At 36.7% G+C, this 26,538-nt stretch overlaps 1 protein-coding gene across 3 annotated transcripts in view; it reads left to right on the top strand.

Moving 5' to 3' along the window:
* TPK1 (thiamin pyrophosphokinase 1) overlaps positions 1–26,538 on the top strand; it is a 411,439-nt gene that overhangs the window by 321,826 nt on the left and 63,075 nt on the right. Inside the window, exons 8-9 of one of the 3 annotated variants that reach the window (XR_009209712.1) lie at positions 10,783–10,888; positions 21,582–21,820. The exons of 1 other annotated variant lie outside the window; for it this stretch is intronic. Coding sequence is in view for 1 of the 2 variants with exons in the window: in XM_058427633.1 (XP_058283616.1) it covers positions 10,783–10,892 (110 nt within the window). In the remaining variant the exon portion in view is untranslated. Of the gene's footprint in view, positions 1–10,782; positions 10,893–21,581; positions 21,821–26,538 lie in introns of those variants that run through there. One more of the 3 variants, XM_058427633.1, reaches the window with a different exon arrangement.

Raw genomic sequence — 26,538 nt, 5'->3', positions numbered from 1 at the left:
TGTGCAATTTTTTATCCAACTACATTGTCACTCCAAATAAAACTGAGGTTCCATCAGTAAGGAAGAAGAGAATGACTAGGAGTCTGCTCTTCTGTCAAAAAATGCCTTTGCTTCATTCATCATCTTGAACATTTTATCTATGTATATCATAAAAAATTTATTTTAGTTTTCTTTCAGCCATATTCATATGGATTGCTGTTGTTTCTGTTGAAAAACCTACAATCAATGAAATTAATTCTGATTTGTTTATAATCTGTCACGTTTTCTAGACCTTATGTTTTGCTTTGACATTCTAAAGTTTTACAACAATATATTTACATGTAACCTTTCTTTTGTTCTAGTTGCTTTTTATTCAGTCTGATAATTGGTATAGTTCATCAATTCTGAAAATTCTTAGCCATTTATCTTCGATTGCTTCCCCTCCATTTTTTTTCTATTCTTTTCTCCTTGAACTGTTAGTAAACGTATTAGGCCTCATCATCCCTTTTCCTTGTTTATTCTTTGTGCATTCTAGTTTTTTTGTTTTTTTTTTTTTCATCTTTCTTTTCACTATTTCTGTCTTTGGCTGTTTCTAATCTGCCATTTAATGATTGGGTTTTGAATTTCATAGATTGTATTTTTCACTCTTTTTTATCTCAAAAAATTTAAGATCACATCTTGTTGCCAGTGTTTTAATTATACATTTAATTTTTTAAATAAGCAGATTTTTAAAATATCAGAAATTGAAGTGAATTGTTTATTAGATTGTTAAAGATGTCATAATTTAATTGATAGGAGTTTTTTTAGATATTTAAAAATTGGGGCCTATTATAATAAATGGTATCTTATATTGGGTGGAATACAGTATGGTATTTGAGCATTCTAGTTTCTTCATCTCTTTTTTGACCTAATTCTGCTATTTTCCCTTTTTTTATTTCTTGAGAGGGAGTCTCAAATTTTCTCTTTCCAATTATTTTTAACGTTTATTTTAGGTTCAGAGGTACATGTGCAGGTTTGCTATATAGGTATATTGCATGTCACAGGGGTTTTATATACAGATTATTTTACCACCCAGGTAATAAGCATAGTATCCAATAGGTAATTTTTCAATCCTTACCCTCCACCGTCAACTAGACATTGGTGTCTGTTGTTCCCTTCTTTGTGTCTGTATGTACTCAGCATTTAGCTTCGACTTATAAGTGAGAACATGTGGTATTTGGTTTTCTGTTTTTGTGTTAGTTCAGTTAGGATAATGGCCTCCAGCTCCATCCATGTTGCTGCAAAGGGCATAGTCTTGTTCTTTTTATGGCGGCATGATATTCCATGGTGTATATGTACCACATTTTATTTATCCAGTCTACTGTTGATGAGGATTTAGGTTGATTCAGTGTCTTTGCTATTGTGGCTAGCACACATGTGATGAGCATACATGTACGTGTTCTTTATGGTAGAATGATTATATATTTCTTTGGGTATATACCCAATAATGGGATTGCTGGGTCAAATGGTAATTCTGCTTTGAGTTCTTTGAAAAATCGCTCAACTGCTTTCCACTGTGGCTGAACTAATTTCCATTCCCACCAGCAGTATATGTGTTCCTTTTCTCTTCAGCCTCACCAGCATCTATTAATTTTTTGACTTTTTGATAATACTGCTATTTTTAAATATTTCTTTTATTCTCACTCGTGATAGACACTTTATCCTGTGTTTTATATATTTGGTTGTCTTTTTTTCCTATGGAAATATGTAGAAGGTTAGGTTAAGCATGTTCTTTGACATGGGATTTTAAGTTGCTTCTGCCAGTGCCCTGAGGTATAACCAATCCTGGAACACTTAGCTATCTTGGTATAAGGTTTTCCTGAAGACGCTTTCATTGTTAATTAAAACCACAAGGAATTGAGGTGTCTTTTTTAGTTTTTGCATCTGTGAAAGCCCAGGCTGATAGAGAGATGTTTCCTTGTTCTGAACCTTTTCTGGCAGACCAGTTATTTCCTAATTGCTATGGTCTGAAGGTTTATGCCCCCGCCCCCAATTCATATGTTGAAACTTAATCATCAATGTGATGTTATCAGGAGATGGAGACATTGGGAGGTGACTAGATCATGAACCCTTGTAAATGGGATTAATGCCCTTATAAAAGAGGCCTGAGAGAGACACTTGCCTCTTCCACCACTCAGTAAGAAGGTACCATCTATAAACCAGGCAGTGAACCCTCCAGATGCCAAATCCGTGGTGCCTTGATCTTGTAATTCTCCACCTCCAGAACTGTGAGCAATAAATTTGTGATGTTTGTAAGCTATCTAGTTTATGGTATTTTATTAGAGCAACCCAAATAGACTAAGACATAAGTCTACCCTTCTGTTAAAGATGTAGCAGTGAATTTATATAGAACCTCAGTCCTAACTCTTACTTTGTCAAGGCCTGACATGTTGATTCTTGATTGACATGTATCTGAAAAGAAAGGCATCTTAGTTAAGGAAAGAAGCCAACATTCTCTGTACAGGTGCCCTGTTTTCCAGCTCCTTCAATTTTATACCACTGAAGAGTTTATTTTCTTGTGAGCTTAGCATGTTAGTTACAGAACATTTATAATAAATTATGTATTATGTCTAAGAGTCTGGTATCAGGAGAATTTCAGGATATATGGGCTACCGTATGGCCAGAATGGAAATCTTCCACATCTCCTAGTTGAGGTTTCTTGAGTAGGACAAGTGTAGCATCAGGGAACCCTCTGAAGGGGAAAAGTTAACAGCAAAGGCTCCGGCAAGGTTTTTCAGAGGCCACAATTATATTTTGAAGTGACTCTACTCAAACTTTGACTCATGGAAACATAAATACAAATCATTATTGTAAACATTCCAACACTCATATTTTCACCTTTGAGAAATCTGAATTCCAGACTTACTCTGATTTTTGAAGTTCTAAATGGAGCCACTGCTCATCCTAATCATTAACCCTAGAATCCTGCCCCTTTTTGTATATTTTTCAGAACCCAGCACACTGGCTTTTGCCTCCTGATAGCTTCATCCTCCCCATTCTCTTGTCTCCCTACTCAGCCATGTTCCATACTCTAGATATTCCCAGAACAAAGATTCTCTTCAATAATTTACTAAAACTACTCCAGTCTTTCAAAGTCTCCTGCCAGGAGATAGCTACTTAATCTGATTTATATATTTGTGTTAATGGGTGTTAATAGCTCACAGTTGGGTTTCCTTCCTAGATAATCCTGGTGAATTTAGCAGGGTGTATTTAGGTTGATATTCCATGTAATACCTATACAGTCAAGTGGCAGTATACTCTATGTATGGGTTTGTGGTATTTCCAGAAGTTTTTGACTTTTCACAAAGGATGGGAAAAATAATCAGAATTGTAATATTAATGTTCATATGATATTTCACATTTTTAAAAAGTCTTTTAAATATTACAATAGTGACAGGTTGGATTGTCTGTATTTTTCAGATATGGAAATAGTAATTAAAATCTCTAATTGGCCTAAATTTGCATAATTATGGATTAATGCACTCAAAATTTGAAATCAAGTCTTCAATACTATTTATGTTTGTTTCCAATTAGTAAGTGAAGGACTTATATAAAATAAGTTGATGTTTAAAAATTTAAATATGGAATAAAGAGAATGTAAATTTGGAATAAAGAGAAGATAGGAGGAAGGTAACTAGATGGGAAAGCAAAGGTGATACGAAAGAGAAGATAATGGCACAGAATGGAAAGTAATGGCAAGAAAAGTGAAATTCTGAGGGATAGAACTTTTAACTTTTCTACACTTTTGCCTAAGGAAAATATTAAATGGAGTTGCTTTCCATTTGCCCAGGCCCCTTTATATAGCACTCATATTGAGATTGAAATTATGTATTCATTGTTCTTTCTTTTATGTTTTTTTCAAAGAAATATAGAAGTAAATTACAAGGAAATAACTTCTCACCATTGACTAAAAGAGACTCAACTCTTTTAACCTAGGGGAAAGAGTTTTGAAAGAGAGAAATTATGAGAAAACAGTTTGAAAAGATTTTTCATCTCTATGAAAATAAAAAAGCTATAATAAGCATATACAGGTACCATGGTTTTCTGCAGGAGTTTTCTATGAAAATTTTTAAGTGCCATCCTAACAAGGGAACATTTCATGCATCTGTAAAATTACACTTGCTAATAATGCATTTTCAGTGAGAAATGCTTTTAATTCTCACTCCACTGCAACTCACAAAGTGATTGTAGGCAGTTGTCATAGTATAGCTATAGCTATTCCCACTTAGGTTATAACCTCTTGTGAGCTAGTGCCACTAATGTGTGAGATGTTTTGTGTTTTTAGATGTCTTTGTTATTATATCAATTATTGATTTTCCAGACTAGTGCTTAAAAAAGACACTCTGAAACTGTGACATCAGTATTTCTTGTCTGAGTCAAGGACGATGTCTTTCATACTGTAAGTCTTCTATAATCAATAACTTACTCTGAATTGAATTAAATATGTTAACATTTTTCCAGAAAAAAAAAAAAGATGCATTACAGATCAAAAGTGACAATAAAATTAGCAATAGCAATCTTTTCCCCTCTGGTCCTTCCTAAAATAGATGCTAGCTGAGGTCTTCCACCCCCAAACCCTTTTCTTGAGTTAACGAGTTGGTGAAATGATTGCATTTATCACATTTATGATGCCATTGATTGTAAGATACATATTATTTTATGTATACTAAGAAAAAATATACTAATTATAATTGCAGATACAGGAAAATATCCATGTTAGAACTGATGAAATTTGATAGATCAAATCGAATAGAAAATTAAGTTCCTTATAGACTCTGTATATTAGACCTTTGCCAGATGCATAGTTTGCAAATATTTCCTCCCTTTCTGTAGGTTATTTACTCTCTTGACAGTTTCTTTTGCTCTGCAGAAGCTCTTTAGTTTCATTAGGTCCCATTTGTCAATATATGGTTTTGTTGCAATTGCTTTTAGTGTCTTCGTCATGAAATCTTTGCTGGATTCTGTGTCCAGAATGGTATTTCCTAGGTTATCCCCAGGATTTTTATAGTTTTAGTTTTTAGATTTAAGTCTATACTCCATCTTGAGTCGATTTTTGCATATAGTGTAAGGACGGGGTCCAGTTTCAGTCTTCTACATATGGCTAGCCAGCTACCCCAGCACCATTTATTGAATAGGGAGTCTTTTCCCCATTGCTTGTTTTTGTCAGCTTTGCTGAAGATCAGATGATTATTGGTGTGTGGTATTACTTCTGGGCTCTCTATTCTGTTCCTTTGGTCTGTGTGTCTGCTTTTGTACCAGTACCATGCTGTTTTGGTTACTGTACCCTTGTAGCATAACTTGAAGTCAGGTGATGCCTCCAGCTTTGTTCATTTTGCTTAAGAATGCCTTGGCTATTCAGGCTGTTTGTTTGGTTCCATATGAAGTTTAAAATAGTGTTTTCTAATTCTGTGAAGAACATCATTGGTAGTTCAATAGGAATACCATTGAATCTCTAAATTGCTTAGGACAGTATGGCCATTTTAACAATATTGATTCTTCCTATTTATGAGCATGGAATCTTTTTCCATTTGCTTGTGTCATCTCTGATTTCTTTGAGCAATGTTTTGTAATTCTCGTTGTAGAGATCTTTCACCTCCCTGGTTAGCTGTATTCCAAGCAAAAAACAAACAACCTTGTTAAAAAGTAGACAAAGGACATGAACTGACACTTTTCGAGAGAAGATATACATGTGGCCAACAAGCATATGAAAAAAATGCTGAACACCACTAATCATTAGAGAAATTCAAATCAAAACCACAGTGAGATACCATCTCACACCAGTCAGAATGACTATTATTAAAAAGTCAAAATATAAAAGATGCTGGCAAGGTCACAGAAAAAAGGGAATGCTTTATACTTTGCTGAGGAAGTGTAAATTAGTTCAGCCATTGTGGAAAGCAGTGTGGAAATTCCTCAGAGAATTTAAAACAGAATTACCACTTGACCCAGTGATCTTATTTTTGAGTATATACCCAAAATAATATAACTATTTCTGTCATAAAGACACATGCATATGTTCACTGCAGCACTATTCACAATAGCAAAGACATGGAATCAACCTAAATGCCCATCAACAGTAGACTGGATAAAGAAAATGTGATAAATAAACACCATGGAATACTATGCAGCCATAAAAAAGAACAAGATCATGTCTTTTATGGGAACATGGATGGAGCTGGAGACTATTATCCTTAGCAAACTAACACAGGAACTGAAAACCAAATAACACATATTCTCACTTACAAGTGGGAGCTAAATGATGAGAACTTATGAACACAAAGAAGGAAACAACAGACACTGATGTCTACTTGAGGGGGGAGGGTGGGATGTGGAAGAGGAGCAGAAAAGATAACTATTGTGTACTGGGCGTAGTACTTGAGTAATGAAATAATATGTAAAACAAACCCCCATGACATGTGTTTATTTATGTAATCTTCATATGTATCCCTAAACCTAAAAGTTTAAAAGAAAAAAAAAAAAAAAAAGAAAATGTGGTACATATGAACCATGGAGCACTATGCAGCCATTAAGAAGAATGAGATCATGTCTTTTTTGCATTAACATGGATGGAGCTGGAGGTCATTATCCAAAGCAAACTAATGTAGGAACAGAAAACCAAATAACACACCAAGTATTCTCACTTATAAGTGGGAGCTAAACAATGAGAATACATGAACACAAAGAGTGGAACAGTAGACACTGGGGCCCACTTGAGGGTGGGATTAGGGAGAGGATCAGAAAAAATACCTATCGGGGCCATGCTTATTACCCAGGTGATAAAATAATCTGTACACCAAACCTTCATAAAACACAGTTTACCTATACAGCAAACCTGACCATGTACCCCTGAACCTAAAATAAAAGTGAACGGTGAAAACTAAGAAACAGAAAGATTCCTGAATGTCTTTTGATGGATTGTTAGACTTGGTCTAAAAGATCCTTTCAGGGTTATCTGATTCTATAGGAAACTTAAGCCCTTCATTGTTTTTGATTATTTTGCAACTCTGTTTAGTTAGAAGCTAACTTGTAAGGGGCTGATTGTAATGTAAATGATTACTGTTTGTATAAGTCAAATAAGTTTTTGTTCTGTTAAAATGCAGTGGATTCTCACCCTATAGAATTGACCAGTTTCCTATTCATTAGCAAACTCATGTCAGCATTCCCAATTATCTGTAGATGTGTCTGTCCTTTGTAGAGTCTCCTTGAAGCAGTTTTTTTTTTTTATTTACAGGTTTTCTCATTAATTAATGACAAATAAAATATCTGTCATGTTCCTTTTATATTTGTATGAGCCATTATTTTACCTTTTAAAAACTATTTGTTAACAAACCAAATTGAAGCTGTTGCAGCAGTCTTTTTTAAAAAGTGTATTTTGTTATTGCAAAATACTATTTAACTTCCAAGTAGAGGTCAGCGGTAGCCCTGGAAACAAAGGGCTGGTTATGTCACTTCCCTATTTGTGTACTGGGAAGAGGTCTCACAAAGAGCTATGCTGTGCTGTCTTTGTCTAAAAAGGATCATGGCCATGACTTTGAGCCAAGGTAAGCAAGAGGAATCAGACCGGTATGATCTTCTAGGAGGCAAGCATTGATTCTAGTTCTAGTGAACTAAGCTCGAAAGAAATGATATCTGTTTTTTTAAACATGTTTTGAGATATAATTCATATATCATACAATTCACTCATTTAACATGTATAGTCAATAGTATTTAGTAGGCCGGGCGCCGTGGCTCACGCCTGTAATCCCAGCACTTTGGGAGGCCAAGGCGGGCGGATCACGAGGTCAGGAGATCAAGACCATCCTGGCTAACTCGGTGAAACCCCGTCTCTACCAAAATTACAAGAAATTAGCCGGGCGTGGTGGCAGGTGCCTGTAGTCCCAGCTACTTGGGAGGCTGAGGCAGGAGAATGGCGTGAACCCGGGAGGCGGAGCTTGCAGTGAGCTGAGATTGTGCTACTGCACTCCAGCCTGGGCCACAGAGCAAGACTCCATCTCAAAAAAAAATATATAGTATTTAGTATATTAAAATATGTGTACAGTCATCACCAAATTTAGAAAGTTCATCTTTTCAAAAAGAAACCATGTATCCTTTAGCTGTCACCCTCACATCCCCGCCACACCTTTTTGCTCTAGCCCTAAGCAACTACTGCTCTGTTTCCTATCTCTAGATATTCTAGTCTTTCATATGAATTGAATCATGTAATATAGGGATTTTTGTGACTGACTTCTTTCACTTAGCATAACATTTTTAAGGTTCTTCAATGTAGAAATTTGTCAGTATTTCATTCACTTATATGGCTGCATAATATTCCACCATATGGTTATACCACATTTTATCTATTTGGCAATTAATGGGCATTTGAATTGCTTCCACCTTTCGCCTATTGTAAGTAATGCTGCTATAGATACTCGTACAAATTTCTGTGTAGACATGTCTTCATTTTTGAGTGGTATACAACTAGCAGTAGAGTTTCTGGGCATTATTGTATCTTTATGTTTAATTGCTGAAGAACTTCCAGACTGTTTTCCAAAGGGACTACACCATTTTCTATTCCTACCAACAGTGTATGAGAGTTCCAATTTTGCCATGTCCTTGCCAACACTTATTTTTATCTCACTTTTTGATTCTAGCCAATCTGGCGTGTATGAAGTGATATCTCATTGTGGTTTTGATTTGCATTTCCCTGATGAATAATGATGTGGAATATATTTTCAAGTACTTCTTGGCCATTTGTATACCTTTCATGCAGATTCTTGAGCCATTTTTTAATTGAGCTATTTGTCCTTTAATCATTGAGTTGTTAGAGTTCTTTATGTATTCCAGATACAAGTCCTTTATGAGATATATAATCTGCAAATATTTTCTTCTATTTTGTGGGCTCTCTTTTTGCTTTCTTAATGGTGTTCTTTAAAGCAAAAAGAAAAACTTCTAATGTTGACAAAGTCTTATTTCTTTCACTTGTTACTTATGCTTTTTGCATCATATCTAAGAATTGGTTGTCAAATCCAGTGTCATGAAAACTTATTCTTACATTTTCTTTTAAGAATTTACAGTTTTTGTGCTTACATTTAGGTTTTGGATCTGTGTTGAATTCATTTTTATATTTAAGTAATTTTGTGTAATTACAGCTAGGATTCTAATAGAGATTGTGTTGATTCTGTAGAGTATTTTGGAGAGTATAGCCATCTTACCAATGTTGCCTTCTAATCCATGAACATGGAATGCTTTTCATTTATTTAGATCTTATTTAATTTCTTTTCATGTTCTTTTTAAATAGTATAAGTTGTGTACTTCTTTTGTTACATTATTTAGTATTGTTTTTATGCTGCAGTGAATGGAATTCATTTTATTTGGGGATTAATTCCAAGTGTATAGAAATACAATTGATTTCTGCAATTTATCTTGTATCCTGCAACCTTGCTAAACTTATTCCTTAGGACTAATGGATTTTTAGCAGATTTCTTAGGAGTTTCTATATACAAGATCACGATTTCTGCAAATAGAAGTACTTTTACTTTTCAAATCTGGATGCTTTTTCTTCCTTTTTCTTGCCAAATTGCCCTGGCTAGAGCCTCAGGTACAATATTGAATAAAAGTGTTGAGAGAGTACATCTTTGTTGTGTTCCTGATCTTAGGAAGAAAGCATCTAGTTTTCTGTTCTTAAGAATGATGTTAACTGTGGGTTCTTCATAGATGTCCTTTATTAGATTAAGGGGGTTATTTGCTATTTCCAGTTGTTGAGTGGTTATATCATGAAAGTGTTGGATTTTGTATCTTTCTGCATCTGTTGAAATGAACATTTGATTTTAAAACTTCCATTGATATGTTTTACATTAATTGAATTTCAGATATTAAATCAAACTTGCATCCCTGGAATAAATCCCACTTGGTCATAATGTATAATTATTGTTATATGTTGCTGGATTTGGTTTCTGACTATTTTGTTGAGGATTTTTGCATCCATATTCCTAACAGACGTTGTTCTGTGGCTTTCTCTTCTTGTGATGTCTTTGTCTGGTTTTAGTATCAGGATAATACTGAGATCTGCTCTTAAGGTTCAGGTATTCAAGAGAGAAACTGGGGAAGTCAGCCAAGGCAGCAACAACAACCCAATTAAAGTAGAGTTAGCAGGCAAGATGCAGAATGTGGGGTATATGACATAGAGGGAATTTTACAGTGTAGAAAATTTTTTATGTTTGACAGTATATTTGAAGATAGATAGATAGATAGATAGATAGATAGATAGATAGATAGATAGAAGATAGATAGATAGATAGATAGATAGATAGATAGATAGATAGATAGATAGATAGATAGATAACAGACAGACAGACTTAGAATGGGTGTTGTTTGATAGGTAGATGAAAAAAATTGACAATATTTGTTAAAATTTTCATAAGTTTTCAGATTTATCAGTTCCCTATTGCTGCTGTAACAAATTACCACAAACTTAGTGGCCTAAAACAACACAAAGTCATGATTTTACAGTTTGGAGGACAGTCAAAAATGAGTCTCATGAGACTAAAATACAAGCACTGGCAGAGCTTCATTCCTCCTGGAGGCTGCAAGAAGGAAGTTTTTTCTAACCCTTTCCAGCTTCTAAAGGCCACCCACACTTCCGGGCTCCTAACCCTTTCCTCCATCCTCAAGCCTGGCAGCATAGCAGCATCAAATCTCCCTCTTTTTCTGACCTCTTCTTCTGCTGTCATGTTTTTTGTTTTTTGTTTTTCTCTGACTCTGAGTCTTCTGCCTTCTTCTTTTAAGGAACTTGTGACTACACTAGGACCACCTGGATAGCCAAGGATAATCCCGTCCCAAGATTAATCAGATTAATCAGACTTAATCACATCTGTAAAGTTCCTCTTGCCATGTAAGTAGCATATTGGCAGGTTCCGGGGATTACAATTGAGGACTTTTTAGTGGCCCATTATTCAGCCTACTATATCAGATAGTAATCCAGTGATTTTCTGAAATAATACTTCTTGAATACGATTATCATGCCATTGAATCTGTACAATTGCTCTGAAAATTGATGTATAAAAACGGTATATAATTGTATTCTATTTGAAAAACTTAGTGTTGTCATTCATCTTGCCTCAGGAAGAATCAAGGCATAAACAAAACAAATTGTGCAAGTAGGATTTATTTGATGCCCTCAACAGGGAATGAGGGCTACCTTTTCCATTCAGTGTAGTTACTGTTCTCCAAAATTGTAGTAAGTTTTGCCACGTGTGTATTTCGATGCTTCAGAACCAGGAAGGAAGTCAGCAGGTTTACTTAGGCTAGAGCTCACTCTTCACTCTGTGGTAGGTTTTAGCCAGTCTCTTCTTAGACATATGTTTCCCAGCCTTTTTGCATGTCTTCTCTTTTTTTAGCCTTTTTAAGTTGTACTTATACGAGAGACTTTATACCAATAACAGGCAGCAATCTGATGTGGAAATAAAATTCCCGAGACTCTAAAAACATGTGGCTGTAAAGGCAACAAGAAAGAGTCAAAACTTTCTCCCTTCTGTTTTTGTTGCCTTTCTGGCCACATGTTATTATAATGAGTCTCAGGACTCTAAGGGTCCTTATTATCAGTGACTTCACTGAGCACACATACACCATTAAACTGCTGGTGGACTACTTACACGGCTATCACTCTTACTCCTCCCCCTTCCACACCCGCATATACCTACACTCTGATATAATACAAGTTTAGGTTTTTTATTATGTACAAGATTTGGTCAGTTGGGGATTATAGACCACAAAACTGCCATCTTTGATGAGTTCCAAATATTAGCATTGAGGAATGATTGCACCAGTGGCAATCGTGGGAAACTCTCGGACCTAGCTTTTATGAAGAAGGCAAAGACTGGGGAGGGGGTTGATTAGCAGGAGATATTATTTCTCTATAGAGAAAAATACACGGAAAAACAAGATTACTTTTTAGATTATGTCATTCTGAAGATTGTATAGTATTCTACTTGTAAGCAAATACTACATTTTCAGGCATATAAGACTAATGACACACAGCCAACTACAAACTGGGATTTAATAATATATTTCATTAACTCAGCTCCAATTCCATTTTCTATGTTGTAGGATTTGAACCAGATACAAATGATGTCTCTTAAGTCCTTGCCCTTTTGTGATTCTGCTGAGAGCACAAGGAACCCACAATAATTTACCATATGCTATAGTTCATCCTGTTTTGTTTTTAAAAAACTCGCAACAACTTGACACATTTGTTATGGTTGATTCTGGGCATTTAAGTATGAAAACAATCAACGTGCATTTGTAGAGAATATGACAAGTGGGAATTTGTGTGCAGGCCAATTTTTCACTGACCTGCATTCAGGAACATTATTATAACCCAAGCTTGCCTCCCAAGTTGTTTAAATGAATTGATTTCTCAGTATTTGTGTGGGCAGGTTGAGTAATGAGAATGACTTCAGTGTAAGCCCAAGTCCCTTTCTATTTCCCCTCCTCCGGGTTTCATTTTTGTGCTGATTCACATGTGAGCTCTGTGCATTCAACCATCCAGTTAATATACTGAGACAAGAAAGCAATAACTTTTGGTGATTACATGAGTTGTAGAGAAAGAATCAAGGGGTGCAGGTGAATAAACTTTTGCTCTGGGAATGGCACACTGGATATAATTTTCTGCTGGTTCCAAATAACAATACTTTATATCTTGAATAAGTCTTTCATGTGTCTCCTACCTGTTGTATCTCTATACTCATTCTCATTCTGGTATAATATAAACCTTTTTAAAATGTAAAGTATTATCATCCCCATTTTATAGATGAGAAAACTGAGACACAAGATGCCAGATGAATTGTCCAAGTTCCTATTTTCTAACCTAGTCCTCTATATACATAAATGGATTCATTTATATAACCATTTTTAAAATCATTGGATGTGGTAGTAGTTAAATAGCCTATTTCCAAGTCATTTTTCTAAATGACAATGAAATTTTTCTGAAATTGGGCCGGCTCAAAGACAAAAAGATAGCAAACATCTTAGCAGTTAAAATCATCTTTTAGGCCCCATCCAAGAGATTCCTTTCCACTCCATGAACCACAAGTGCACAAGCTAGTAGATTTGTAGTGTGTAATTTAAGTGTAACTTAGGCTTACTGTGATATCTGATTTCTAGGGTAATTATAAACTGTTATCATTCATCGTGGTTCTCAAGGAATTTGTGGTAAGGATTCGAGGGAAGAAAAAAGATATTTAGCATCCACAAAGGAGAATAAATGGTTAAAACAGTGTTTCTGAGTGTCTAAAGATTAAAGGGTGAAAAAGAACAATGTTAACAGAGCTGGGAAGACAAGGTTGCAGGAGGTTTACACTGCATGCAGGTTTTTCAGCAGTGAGCCACCACTTTGTCCTTTAGATTGTTTGGAGATCAAACTGTAGAAAAGCTAAAAATGTTTGGAGAACACTAGGTTTAAATTAAAAGGAGGGGAGATCAAACTGGAGAAATGCCCATTATGGAGACCAAAATAGAAGTATCTGCATCAGAGACCTTTTACATATACCCATGTATCCCAAATAGTAGTGAAGTATTTGCATAGCTATATGCATATATAGCTATACTTCAAGGAAAATCAAGGCATAGGTTACATGGAGAGCAGGTAAATTCCCAAGCTAAAGGGGTATGTGAGGGAATTATACAGTATTTTCTTTCCATTCCAGAGAAAAGAGTAGAATTGAACCAGCAAGAGAGGGTAAAGATCCTCTGGCTTTGAGACTATTATGAAAGAGTCAAAAACAAGAACAAATCCATGCCTTCTTTTATTTTTTCGTTTTTTAACTTTTAGCTTTAGGGTTCATGTGCAGGTTTGCTCTCTAGATAAATTACATGTTGTGGGGGTTTGCTATACATATTGTTTTGTCATCCAGGTAGTATGTACGGTACCCGATAGGCAGTTTTTCAATCCTCACCCTCCTCCCACCCGCCTCCCACCCTCTGCCCTCAAGTAGATCCCGATGTCTCTGGTTCCCTTCTTTGTGTCCGTGTGTACTCAGTATTAGCTCACACTCAAATCAGTGCTTTAAACATCTTGACAAAAAAAATCTCTGGAGATTATTGCATAATATATAACTTACCTTCTCTGTATGTAATTTATACCTTGAGTTTTCCTTAAAATGTAGCAGAAACAAAATATGTATCTGTTTACTTCAATTCATAATGAGGAGGGAAGATAGATGCCAATAGGGTTCAAAGTCTGACTCTGTAACTAATGAATTAAATGGTACTACAAGCAACATGGATTCTTCATATATACAAAGAGGACTGATTGTATATATGATGATAGATGGTAGCCAAGGTTTCTTTTTGTTTGAAAACCATGGCCGCTGAAGCCACAGAGAAGTGCATGAGTCCAGATCCTAGATGTCAGGAGCTTGATATTCTAAGGAGGCATCCCTCTCCTTACATTCCTGTGTGGCAGCAATGAACGGTCCCCATGAGAAGCTATAATAGGATGAGACTCAGGGGACTTTTGCTTGGAAGCTGTGTTGGGGTGACATCGCACTGTGCATACCCGTCTCGTCAGTTTTATGAGATGTAGTTCACTGTATGACAGTGGCTTTGAACATTGTGAAAGAAGACATCCTATGGCATCACTACAGTTTATCATCTCCTGCTGAAGGTTCTCACTCTTCAGAAGTTCACAGCCAAGCGAGGACTGGGAAATTATTATTATTCCTCATTTACACTGAGACAGAGTTGAAGCTCTGGCTGCAGTCAATAAATCACTTTGATGATGATTCATTAGCCGTGTTGAGATCCCCCAGCCGCTCCAGCACCAGCGTCACACTTGGGCTGTCTTCTCATCTTAATTGCAAGGTTTCACTTCTGGAGAAGCACATCAGCCTTTTCTACTCAACTGTTTTCTGGACATATTTAATTTCAAATTAACAACTATCTATCTATAAATCCGGTTTTTCGTGTGTGTGTGTGTGTGTGTCTTAATGTGCTTAGGAAAAAAGCAAGAATGCTTTCAGACTGTCTTTTCTTAAACAGCTACAGATGATAACTAATTTTTATCTTAACCATGAAGAAATTAGTTATGTGCAGTATACAAGTGGCAGGTCAGCCAGGAGAGAGAAACAAATTGTGGACAATTTAAATTTGACATACAATTAAGAAAAATGTAAATTGAAACTTGTGGTGTTTTCGCTAACTTGTATCCCACCAAATGCTGATTTTCTAGAGATAACAGTGAAGAGGTGCCATTTCCTGCTGCCATGGTACATGCCAACTACCATATAAATTTGATAAATAAGGCTCATTCCCTATGGGTGGGTGCAGTACCAAAGGGAGAAGTCTGGCTTGTGCTTGTAGGACAAAGTGAATGAGGACAGAGATAGCTCTGGCAGCCTTCTCCTCCTCATCCCCTGCTGCTGCAATGATGATATAAGTATGAGCTCAGTTCTCCCCTATCCTTACTATGTAGCTCTCTTTCTTTAAAATGAGTAACTTTGAACTAAACTATCTCAAAATCTTTTTCATCTCTCGCATTAGTCTTTCTTCTTTATTCTCAGTAATAGAATTGTAGTATTTTGTCCTCTCCTCCTGAGAGCCTATTAAAAGCATTTGAGGGCTAACATACATTCCATTTTCCCCATAATACATGACCTCACTCCCTGGCATTCTCAGAATGTGTTCTCCCTTTAACGTCTCCCCCTGCACAAATTTTACTCATCTACAAGGGCCATTTCAAATCACATCCTTCATGAAGCTTTTGTAACTAAATGCAATTTCTCTTTCCTTTGAATTCGTAAAGTATACCATGTAACTCTTCCATATAAATAGCATCATTATGTGTGCATATTACTTTTTCCCTTGACTAGAATAGATTTGCCTCAAGAATTTGGTGCTTGTCTTCTGTGTCCCCTCCTAGTCATCCAGAATAGTGCCTTTGCATATTTTATGTAATTAACCACCTTTTTTATTTTAAATCAGCAAGCGCATTTTACCCACATGAATTCTGTAATGGGACACGGAATTAATTGTGCTATGGTAAAAAATGTTCAAGCAAGAGTTCTTTATTATAACTTTTAAAGCAATTAGAAGAATGAAGGATAAGTTCCATTTTAAGGGTAAAAATACTTGCAAACCCTGCCAGAAGTTGATATGGTTTAAAGTAATATGATCCAAAATGTGCCTATTACAAAAGAGGGTTTTTCAGTCTAAGTGAATGTATGTGTATGTGTCTCTGTGTGTGTCCAGACAGGGGCTTACCTGGGGAGTGGCAGTGGAGGAATTTTTGGAAATCATTGCCTTCTGGGGGATTTGGAGTTTTAAATGCATCCTCTGCTCCCCAAGATGTTTTTTTCTGGCTCATTTCTTTACTGCTCTGAGCGTGAGTCAAGGTCTAAAGCATTTCATTTAGATTCATTCTCCTTTTAGATGCTGAAAATTGTACAGAACTCTTATTTGAGAGCAGGTATCATTGTAAAAACAAAGGCAAATGAAATTGGTTCTTGCATTAGTGTGTCCTCATTCACAAAACTTGTAATATTTGCTTTGCAAAAAGAAAGAAAACAGAAAAATCTTAGTTCACCTTACTCTACTGTTTCCAACAGGCATTTGTAATGGTGTTACACATACGTAAAAGGTGGGTTTATGTTTGTTCCAGTTATTTTGTATGTTTTATCCACATAACTATGTTGTATACACTTTTAGTTTATAGGCCCTTCATATTTTGCTCATCGTAGTTAGTAAATCCTTAATATTAGATGCTTAATTGGCATTGATTAATAATAGGATTCCTTATCAGGGTTGCTGCTTTTAAATATTCAGACCTTACACATTTCTCTGTCATTGTTAACTAGAAGAAGTAACTAAAGGGGTTACTTAGCCCTGGGAAACTGTCATATTTACAGATTAGTTAAAAAAAAAAATAGCAGATCCTATATAAAAAACAAAAGGCAAAGAATGAACGGTGAGCAGGCCAGGAAGAAGTTAGCCAAGAATTAAGCTATCATTGAAAGAGGGATTAATAAGTTGGATCATATGTAAAAGAGATTAAAATTGTTGGATTTTTACTAAAGAAACGTGTTGGTCACTCTTAAAAATGCAGAGGAGTGATAGCGTAGTAGGAACAGAAGCCAGATTTCTATTCATTAAGAAGGTGTTAAAAACATACTGAAAGCACAATGGCAGGAAATTAAACTTTTAAAAAGAAGTTTGTCAGTGATACGAGAAGATACATACATGTGAAGGCTTCATTATCAAGGAGGCCTTTATGTCCAAGATGAGAGGAGTCTATTTATGTTGAAAGATCAAAAGGACCAGGAAACTCCAGAGATCCAGGGAGAGATGGAAGAAATGGGGAGAGGATGGGTGAAGTGTGGAAGTGGTATTCCTCAAGATGGAAGATGGAATTCAGACTAGGGGGTGGGAGCCTTCCGAGAAAAGTATGTTTAGCTCCACCTTTGAAAGTAGAGACAACGAAATGAGAGATGATGAGTTAGGTATGAAGGTGAAGACACTCAGAGATGACAGCACTGATAGGTGGCAAGAGTCTTTACTAAAACAGAGACCATAGCATCGGGGATAAGGCACTGGGTTAAGGGTAGGATTTAGGAAGGTTAAAATACTTATCAAGGAGAGTGGGTTAAATTTTGAACCACAACATGGACTAAACTATGTTGAACATAAAGTATTTTTCAGTTCTGAATTTCCCTGTAGCAGAATTACAGTAGGAAATAGTGGCCAGAGTGGACTGGAGGCCCTGCCTGTGGGCAAGCCTGCCCTCGGCAGCCATTCTCAAGGGCCACAATATGTCTCAATCACCTGTCAATTAGGCCCCAAGTACTCTGTAACTAAGTGTAAGTACTCTTGATTTTGATTGAGTTTTTAAAAACTCATTAAAACAGATTAAAATTCGCTCCTAAAATAATGCCTCTCACTGTCGATTTAGTGTACTTCCTTGAATTGAAAAGAAACCTGTGGAGTTAGAATCAGGGTTGTGGAAATTATATGTGCTTTCCCCCTCATCTGAAAGTGACTCATGGATTCAGCTGCTGTTACAGATTTACCATTAATTGTTATGGCAGTCACAAATTATTTAGAGTTTCGTGGTTCAAGTTTTATCGTTAGTTGGGTTTTCTGTGTAATTTTTCTGATGAATTAATTTTTTTCTCTGAGACAAGGTCTCTCTCTCTCACCCAGGCTGGAGTGTGGTGGCACAATTATGGCTCACTGCAGCATCTGACTCCCAGGCTCAAGCAATCCTCCCACCTCAGCTCCCCAAGTAACTGGAACTAGAGGCATGTGCCACTATGCCCAGATAATTTTTTGTAGATATGTGATCTTGCTATGTGGCCCAAGCTGGTCTCAAAGTCCTAGCTTCAAACAATCCACCTGCTTTGGTCTCCCAAAGTATTGGGATTACAGGCATGAGTCACTGCCCCGGCCAGATGAATGAATTTTTAATAAAGAAGGTATTGGGCAAAAATACAAAAAATTAGTCATGGTGGTGTGCACCTGTAGTTCCAGCTACTCAGGAGGCTGAAATGGGAGGGCTGCCTGAGTCCAGGAGTTCGAGGCTGCAGTGAGCCATGATGGTGCCCCTGCACACCAGCCTGGACGACAGAGTGAAACTCTATCTCTTTAAAAAGAAAACAAGAATGTATTGGCTGGGTGTGGTGGCTCACACCTGTAATCCCAGCACTTTCGAAGGCCGAGGTGGGTGGATCATGAGGTCAGGAGATCGAGACCATCCTGGCTAACACAGTGAAACCCCGTCTCTACTAAAAATACCAAAAATTAGCCAGCCGTGGTGGCGGGCCCCTGTAGTCCCAGCTACTCCGGAGGCTGAGGCAGGAGAATGGCGTGAATCTGGGAGGCGGAGCTTGCAGTGAGCTGAGATCGAGCCACTGCACTCCAGCCTGGTCGACAGAGTGAGACTCCGTCTCAAAAAAAAAGAAAAAGAAAAAAAAAGATAACAAGAAGGTATTGAATGGAAGAAGAAAATGAGAGTGGCACATCAACAAATTTCTTGCACTTGTATCTAAGCAATCTAAAAATACAATAGGGGATAGAGGGGAGGTCACTTTGCCATATCAGTCAGTATTTTCAAAAAAAAACGAAGACAAATTTTTAAGCTAGAAGTCATCAAATATGTTTTGCGTACACCATTTCTCAATAGAAAATGCCCCTTTGCTTGGTCTGGTCCTGGGTCCTTTTCTTCTTTTTATCTGTAAATTCTCCCTAAATGATCTTACCATGACCCATGACTTTAAATACCTCTAAATGCCATTGTTTCTCAAATACATAGTTCCTTTCCTGCCCTCTCTGACTATTCCATTTGCACCAAGATTCCTGGGATGTAAGCTCACTAGAGCATAGAAACTTCATCTGCTTTGTTAACAGCTTATCTCTAGTGCCCTCAAGAGCACTGAGTTGTTCAGTAAATCTTTGTTGAGTGAATGCCTAAAAACCTTGTCTAACCCAGTGACCATAAACAACAACCTGCTTTTTGCCTCACCTGTTCTGTTTTCCCCATGTCAGTAAACCACCATCTACACAATAGCTCAAACCAAGAACCTTAAACTCATTCTTCCCTTTTCTCCATCTCCTAGTCCCATCCTAGTCTAGGTGATCTCTACTATGGAATCCTGCAGTGGTCTCCTTCCTTATTGATCACTTTGTCTAATCATTCTTTGCAAAACAACCAGAGCAATCTTTTTGAAGCCAAAATAAAACTTACGTCACTCCCCAGTTTGGCACCCTCTAATGGCTTTCCTTCACATTTAGCATAAAAGCCACACTCTTGCCTGCATCTCATGACCTGGTTTGTTCTCTCTTCCCCAGCCTGGGTGCCAGTTTCCCTTCACTCACTTAACTCTAGTCTCAGTGACCTTTCAGTTTCTGCCTTAGGCCTTTGTACCTGCTTTTCCTTCTGCCTGGAATACCATTTTTCCTGTCTTTCAGTGGATGTCCCACGTTGTATTTTTTGAGTCTTAGCTTAGATGTTACTTCTTTAAGGAGGTTGTTTCTAATAACCAGATCTGCATTAGCATGACCAACCCACCAACAAAGCTTCTCCAGCACATCACCCTGTTTTGTTTTCTTTATTGCAATCATCACTGTCTGAAATTATTGAGTGAGATTATTGAGTGTCTTTAAAAGCAGAAGTTGGGTCTCAGTCATTTCTATACCTGCCAAAACACAATCACATGCCTTAGACACAAATGGATCATTATAAAGTTTAGAAGGAAGACGGAGCGTGCTTTAAATACTGGTTCTGCTACTTGCTAGGTATGTGACCTTGTGTTTCACCTCTCTAAGTTATATTTTCTCATCTGTAAAACAAATAATGATAGAGAAAATAACTCTTCATAGGAATGTTGAAAGAACTAAATGAGACAGAGCATGTCCAGTGCTTGGCACACAGTATAAGTAGTGGATGTTGTTATGGTGATGATTTTTATGGATACGCAAAATGTCAATCCCAATAGAATCCAAGAGTAGCCCATCTTAAGTGACTATCTGAGAGTCTAATATTGGTGACATTCTATAATATTGACTGTCACAGAGCCAATACATAAATATTGTACCAAAAACTCAGCTGTGAATTTAGGCCTATATTCTTAATTAAGAAAAAGGTAACAGTGGAAAATCACTTCTGAGTCCTATAAATAGGAAATTGGATTTCCTAATGGGTAATTTAAAATACTTTGGGAGCATAAATACACCTGGAGCACTCAAGCTATAAGTTGGTTACTCAGAGAACAAGGGCACAGAATCCTGAAATAAGCAATAGCAAATGGGCACTTAAGCACTTAAAGAGCAAATTGCAGAAAATAAATTAATTCATTTAAATATGCATGAATCTCTTGAGTGGGGAATATGCTGAAATGGTGCTGAATGATTTCTTTTGTTATGTGTGTTCAGAAGTATTAATAATGCCTTACTTTGTGCTTTATACCTTTGAGGAGAACAAATCCCAGAATCTTTTGCCTTTATAAATTGTTTTTAAATTAATGGATTCTAAAACAGGAAATTCTAATCAAAGTATACACTGGTCACATTGATTTGGAAAAGTGGATAGGAAGTTTATCAGAGGACAGATGGATCCCTGAGAGAATGAAAAGTAGTTCTGATTACATCGTTAAAAAAAAAAAAAGTCGGGAGGCCTTTGGGGAGGCTGATATAATTTTGTAGAAACTTCTTAAAAGTTAGAAACTTGCTGACCTTTTGCCTAAAATACATGCTAACACTTAACCAACCTCTCGGATACTGTGTGGCACAGCAATTTAAGTTCTAAGAATCAATATACTCAATTGTAGACCATAGTGTATGTTCAGGATATTTATCAGAATTACTAACTCAATTATTTCAGCTCTCATCAGATCTCTTAATTTTCATTCCGGGCAGCACAGACACTAAAAATCTTGGTATTTTATGTCCTTGCATACTTAAAAACCAACTTTATGCTTACATAATTGAATAAATAAAGAAAAAGGACCGGGGAGGAGGCAGACATAATAGAAGCAGAAGCAAACTCTCGATAAAAGGACTATAAGATGCAAAGCTATGCTCTCTTTGATCTTTTTAAGGAGAAGGATTTAAGGAAATTCCGATTTGCCCTGCACATGGTGATTGCTAGGGAGCTTCCTTCCTTGGCCACATTTCATCTTTGATGCCAAGGCAATGAAGGGGAGCTTGGCAGCACAGCAAGAGCTGGAACCGAAGAGACCTCAACTGTAGAGTGGATGGAGCTGAGAAAAGGATTTGGCAGCCCTGCCTGAGAACAGAAATAATCAAAAGAGTTGCCAAGAACCATAAAACAAGGAGGGTAGGGATATGAGCTACATTGACTTGGTTTTCTGAACATGGAAAAATATTAAATCTATTTGCAGTCTGTTATTATGCTCATGTATTTCTATGAGTTTGTTATTACAGTAATTTCTATTTTGCCTTAGGGCTATGAATAGGATCAAGACAGATAAGTTTTGTTGTTGTTTGTTAAGTTTGGAAAAACACATACTTGCTCACACAGGATTTAAATATGTGTAACTTATGTATAAATGCATATATCCCCATAGTTGAATATTTCCATTGACACCGAAAGTTCATTTTTTTTCTTTTGGGATGCAGTGATATGTCACAATTACAAATAATCTTAGAAATCTTTTGGAGCACTGTAGAAAGAAACAGGAGCACATTCTGGGAACGTGGTGCAGCATTTGCAGAGTATGTCCTGATGGGTAAGGGATATGTACATCGCTGGCATAGCAAGTAGGGGTGGTGGAAAGGTGAGAGGCATGCTAGAAGTATTGGCGGCATCAGCTCATGTAGGACCCTGCGTACCATAACAGGATGTTTGGATTTACTCTATAGGTAATGGGGAAAGATTTTAAGCCTGGGTGTGGGGGAAATGCTCACCTTTGCGTTTAACAAAGATGCCTCTGGAATCAGGTACAAGTTGTATTACAGAAAGATACAGTAAATAGATTTTTTGTTCCTTTTTGAAATCAGACCATATAGTAAACTAGAAGCTTATCTCAGTTACCTGAATAAACACTCAAAAAAAGCATTTCTTACTCATTCTAAAAAAAAAAAAAATCTATTGAGCGCAATTTTTAAAACTTTTGGTTACATTAAATGTATTCTTTTTCAATATGTATCATTTACCTTTAAAATTCCAAATTCACCTTCTGTGTCTGCTTACATGGAAGGGAATATAAGGATTTTCTGTCTTCAAGGTTATGATTTGTGGAATTACTTGGTTGTTCCCAACAAACAAAATTGCAAATGTCTCTTCTCCTTGTGAGATGTGGTAGGACTTTATTTCTGTAATATATTCTGTGCTGTTGTTCTGACCAAACCTGATGACCCAACAATCTTTTGTTTAAGGTGAAGTGATGTATCTTAAAGTCCAGCTGTACCACAAATGAAGTCCTTTAGACATTAGAAAAATGTCACGATTACATACTCACCAACTACTCACCCACCTGACGGCATTTTACACTGCCTGTTACTGTTGCTAGAAGGATTATGCTTCCAGGTAGAATTCACAGAGGACCTACATGAAATGAGTTAGTATGTACTTAGGCAGGTACTAACTGTTCAATGTTGCTTCTTTAAGAAGATATATCCTGTAACAAACTGAAAAGCAGAATCTTCAAGAACTTTCAGTATGAAATATTTTCCATCCACTGTTACGCTTCTAGTGATTAACTTGCCTTTTTAATAGCTCTGTGAGATGTTTTTCTAATCAGTGCACATGAGCTGTCATCAAAACTAGAATTCCTAATTCTGAGCCAAAACAGTTGGAGACCAACCAAATCAGGATCTTTAATAAGGCTTATAAGGAAAAACCATCAATCATTCATTCACTCTCTCTGGCTTTGCATACATTATTGAAAAATTATATCAAAGTTTTTATACTAAGAAGGCTTTTACGACATTTGAATGTTACTCATATCAGCATGTAGTATTATCTAATCAAAATTTGATTTGCAAGGGTGAATCAGCTAATATATTCATAATTTTAATCCTGTTAACAACTCTGAAATTGGCTGATAATTACCTTAGGATTAGAGACTCTAATTTGTATATTGGTAATGTGTTTCCAGTCACCAGCTAATGTAATAACAATAATAAATTATACTTCTATCTTCATTGAGAGCGTGATGGACAGCTGAATTAGGGTATTTCCACGGGAACTGAATATCAAACTTTTCCCCTGAATATTAAATTAAAACCTTGTAAAGTTTCTGAACATTCAAGGCCATGTTTAGCGCTGTGCTAGTCAAGGCTTATCATGTTCCCAGTGGTTTTAATTCAGTTAAAATCTGTGCCTTAGTCTTATCAGCATCACTGTCACTGTCAGCAGAGTTTCCTCAGTGCAGTGCCAAACAAAACTGCCTCGTAAACCACATGAAAGCCAAAAACTTGGCCATGTAGCTTTACCTGCATTTATAGCAGGCATCCATCTAATTCACATAGTCAGAGAGGCCTCATAAAGAAAATTCCATTGCCCCAAAATATTTCTAATGATGTGTTTTAAAATCTGCGCAATAAGAGTAAATTAATGACGTTAAGACAAAGGATTTTAAACACCTTCTTAAACTGCAGAAGCCTTTGCTTACCAAACTTTACTTAGAATCTTAAAGCATAAAGATAGATAAGCAACTGTTTCGGCCGAAGTCTAATACAAATGCTATCACATAGGGTGCTTTATCACGTAAGATTTTTTAAATCACTGAAATAAGTTCATAACATTGTACATGAATTTCACACTTTATTTATGGACTATTTTTTCCTGCAAAAAATAATAGCTCATAAAAATGAAGTGAATACTGAGTGCTTCCTTTTGTGTCAGCAACTCTTCAACTGCTTTCTGTGAATTGTCTCCTGTAATCTAACAGTGTCAAGTACTATTTTACAGGTGGGGAAACTGAAGCTTAGAAATATTAGCTTTGTTGCCCAGGATCACAAAGCCTGTAGGCAGTGGAGTTGGGATTTATTTTTTCCTCTGGCCAACTGCCGCCAAAGCCCATGTGCTTACCACTCATACACTCCTACCTACCGTGAAGATAGGATCTTTGACCAGCATCTCAGAATTCACAAGTCTGCTATGGAGAGATTCTTCTTTTCAGACATGCTTGAAGAGAATTTTGCAGAGCATTAGTTGCCTGATGACTTTCTAATAAGCCCAAGGGCCAGGGGGTTTTTTTGTTTGTTTTTTGTTTTTTTTTTTTCTTATTACCTTCTTTGATACCTCCTGACAAATTGCTGAAGCAAATGCAGTTAGAGCTGGATTCTCAACCCTGGCTGTGTACCGGAATCACCTGGGAGTCTGTAAAAAGTACTGCTGCTTTGGTGCCACATGTTGAGGGTCAAGGTAATTGGTCTCAGGTGTAGCCTAGATGCTGGGTTTTTGTTTTGTTTTGTTTTTTTAAAAAGCTCCCTAGGTGTTGCCTGTGCAGCCAAGGTTGAGAGGGCTGCTCTGAAAGCTGAGCTGCTGTGCTCATGCATTTGCCTGCATAAGGTGTGCAGCTACATAGGTGCAACTGGCAGAGTAAGGTGGGCCACAAAAATGAAATCATTCTGTTTTCCTGTAACAGGACCTCTTAGTAATCCTGAGCGTTTAATATCTTCATATCAATCCACAGAATGCAGTAATACCCTAAGAATTCACAAATGGATTCTTGAGCAATAGTCTAGGTGGTCCCATCCATTGTATATATGTTTTATGACCCCTGGCCTTAGAACATGTTTGTGATTTGAGAGGCAATACAATCTCAAAGTTTGGAAAAGCACTGGAGCATAGAACATGGGACTGAAAATGGACAAATTCTGTTGAAAGGAAACATTTGTTTATGTCAATTAACTGCAGTGGTAAAAGAAACCTATTCTTTACATGGAGCTCTTAATATTTCTTTAGTAACCCACACTACAGCTTTTAGCCGGAGGACATGTCATATGCAACCCCTTCCTTATGACTGTGACAGAGCAAAATGGCTAGTGTCCAGGAAGGGAGCCACAGCCCTAGCAAAATATAAGTAAATAAAGACGATAATAACTTACATGCCCATCGCTAAATTATTATTAGCCAAGAGTGGCAAGTAGATGAGCTGTTTTCTGTGATTGCATGTGCATGCAATTATGTTTCTGTCTAGAGTAATTAACTGTATATTCACTTGTTTGCTTGGAAACAAAATGGATTATATACCATCACATGATTTTCATTGCAGAAAACAAATAGCTGTTTAGTGGTATAATATCCCCTACCCCACCCTCAAAAAATCCATAAGTTCCTCCTCCCCCAATCTAATTTTGGTGTCTTGTGACTTTTTAAAATCATGATTGTTTAGTTCTACTAAGTTCACTGTGCTGTCATATTAAAGGTATTCCTTTTTTAAATTACAAATTAGAATTTATGTTGTGGCTTCCTGCTTCCTTTTTTCTCTTTCTACATCCAGATTACAGTTGTAATTATTTTCTGCATAACTTCCTATGTCCTGTAGGTAAGTTTTCTTTTTTCTGAGAATTGTGTTACAACAGGGATTAACAGAGTCCTTGGAAGCATGAAGACAAATAATTGCCTACAAAAGACACGAATTGAGAAAAATAATAATTGATATGCTTGAGGTCTAAGTTAATTTGTACCAGTAGCCTATAGGATTGCTTTTAGCTGGAGGGCAGAGAGCAGAATCCTCTTGAACAGCTCCCCCCTTGGTAACTGCTGACTGTGAATGCACAGAACAATGAGTGCTGAATCAGGGCCTCACTAAAAAGTTATCATTTTGATTTTTTTCAATTAAAATACATCATGTGTGATATTAGAGTTACTGAAATTATTATGCCAAATGATGCATTGACCTTGTTGTAAATTTTGGACTTCTTTAAGGCAAACCACTCAGCTGTGCACTAAAACCTGAGCTATAGAAAAAGAAGAGTAATGGCATTGCATTGACAGTCTGTTTGTTGGTTTTCTGATCCAGGCTGTTGCCCCCCAGGACTCTAAGAGCCCTGGGTCCTTGTCAGATTCCTTTCAGTACCTCA

This window comes from Hylobates moloch, unplaced genomic scaffold (assembly GCF_009828535.3).
Source record: "Hylobates moloch isolate HMO894 unplaced genomic scaffold, HMol_V3 SCAFFOLD_1, whole genome shotgun sequence".
Lineage (NCBI taxonomy): Eukaryota > Metazoa > Chordata > Mammalia > Primates > Hylobatidae > Hylobates > Hylobates moloch.
This window is presented reverse-complemented; position numbering and strand designations above follow the sequence as displayed.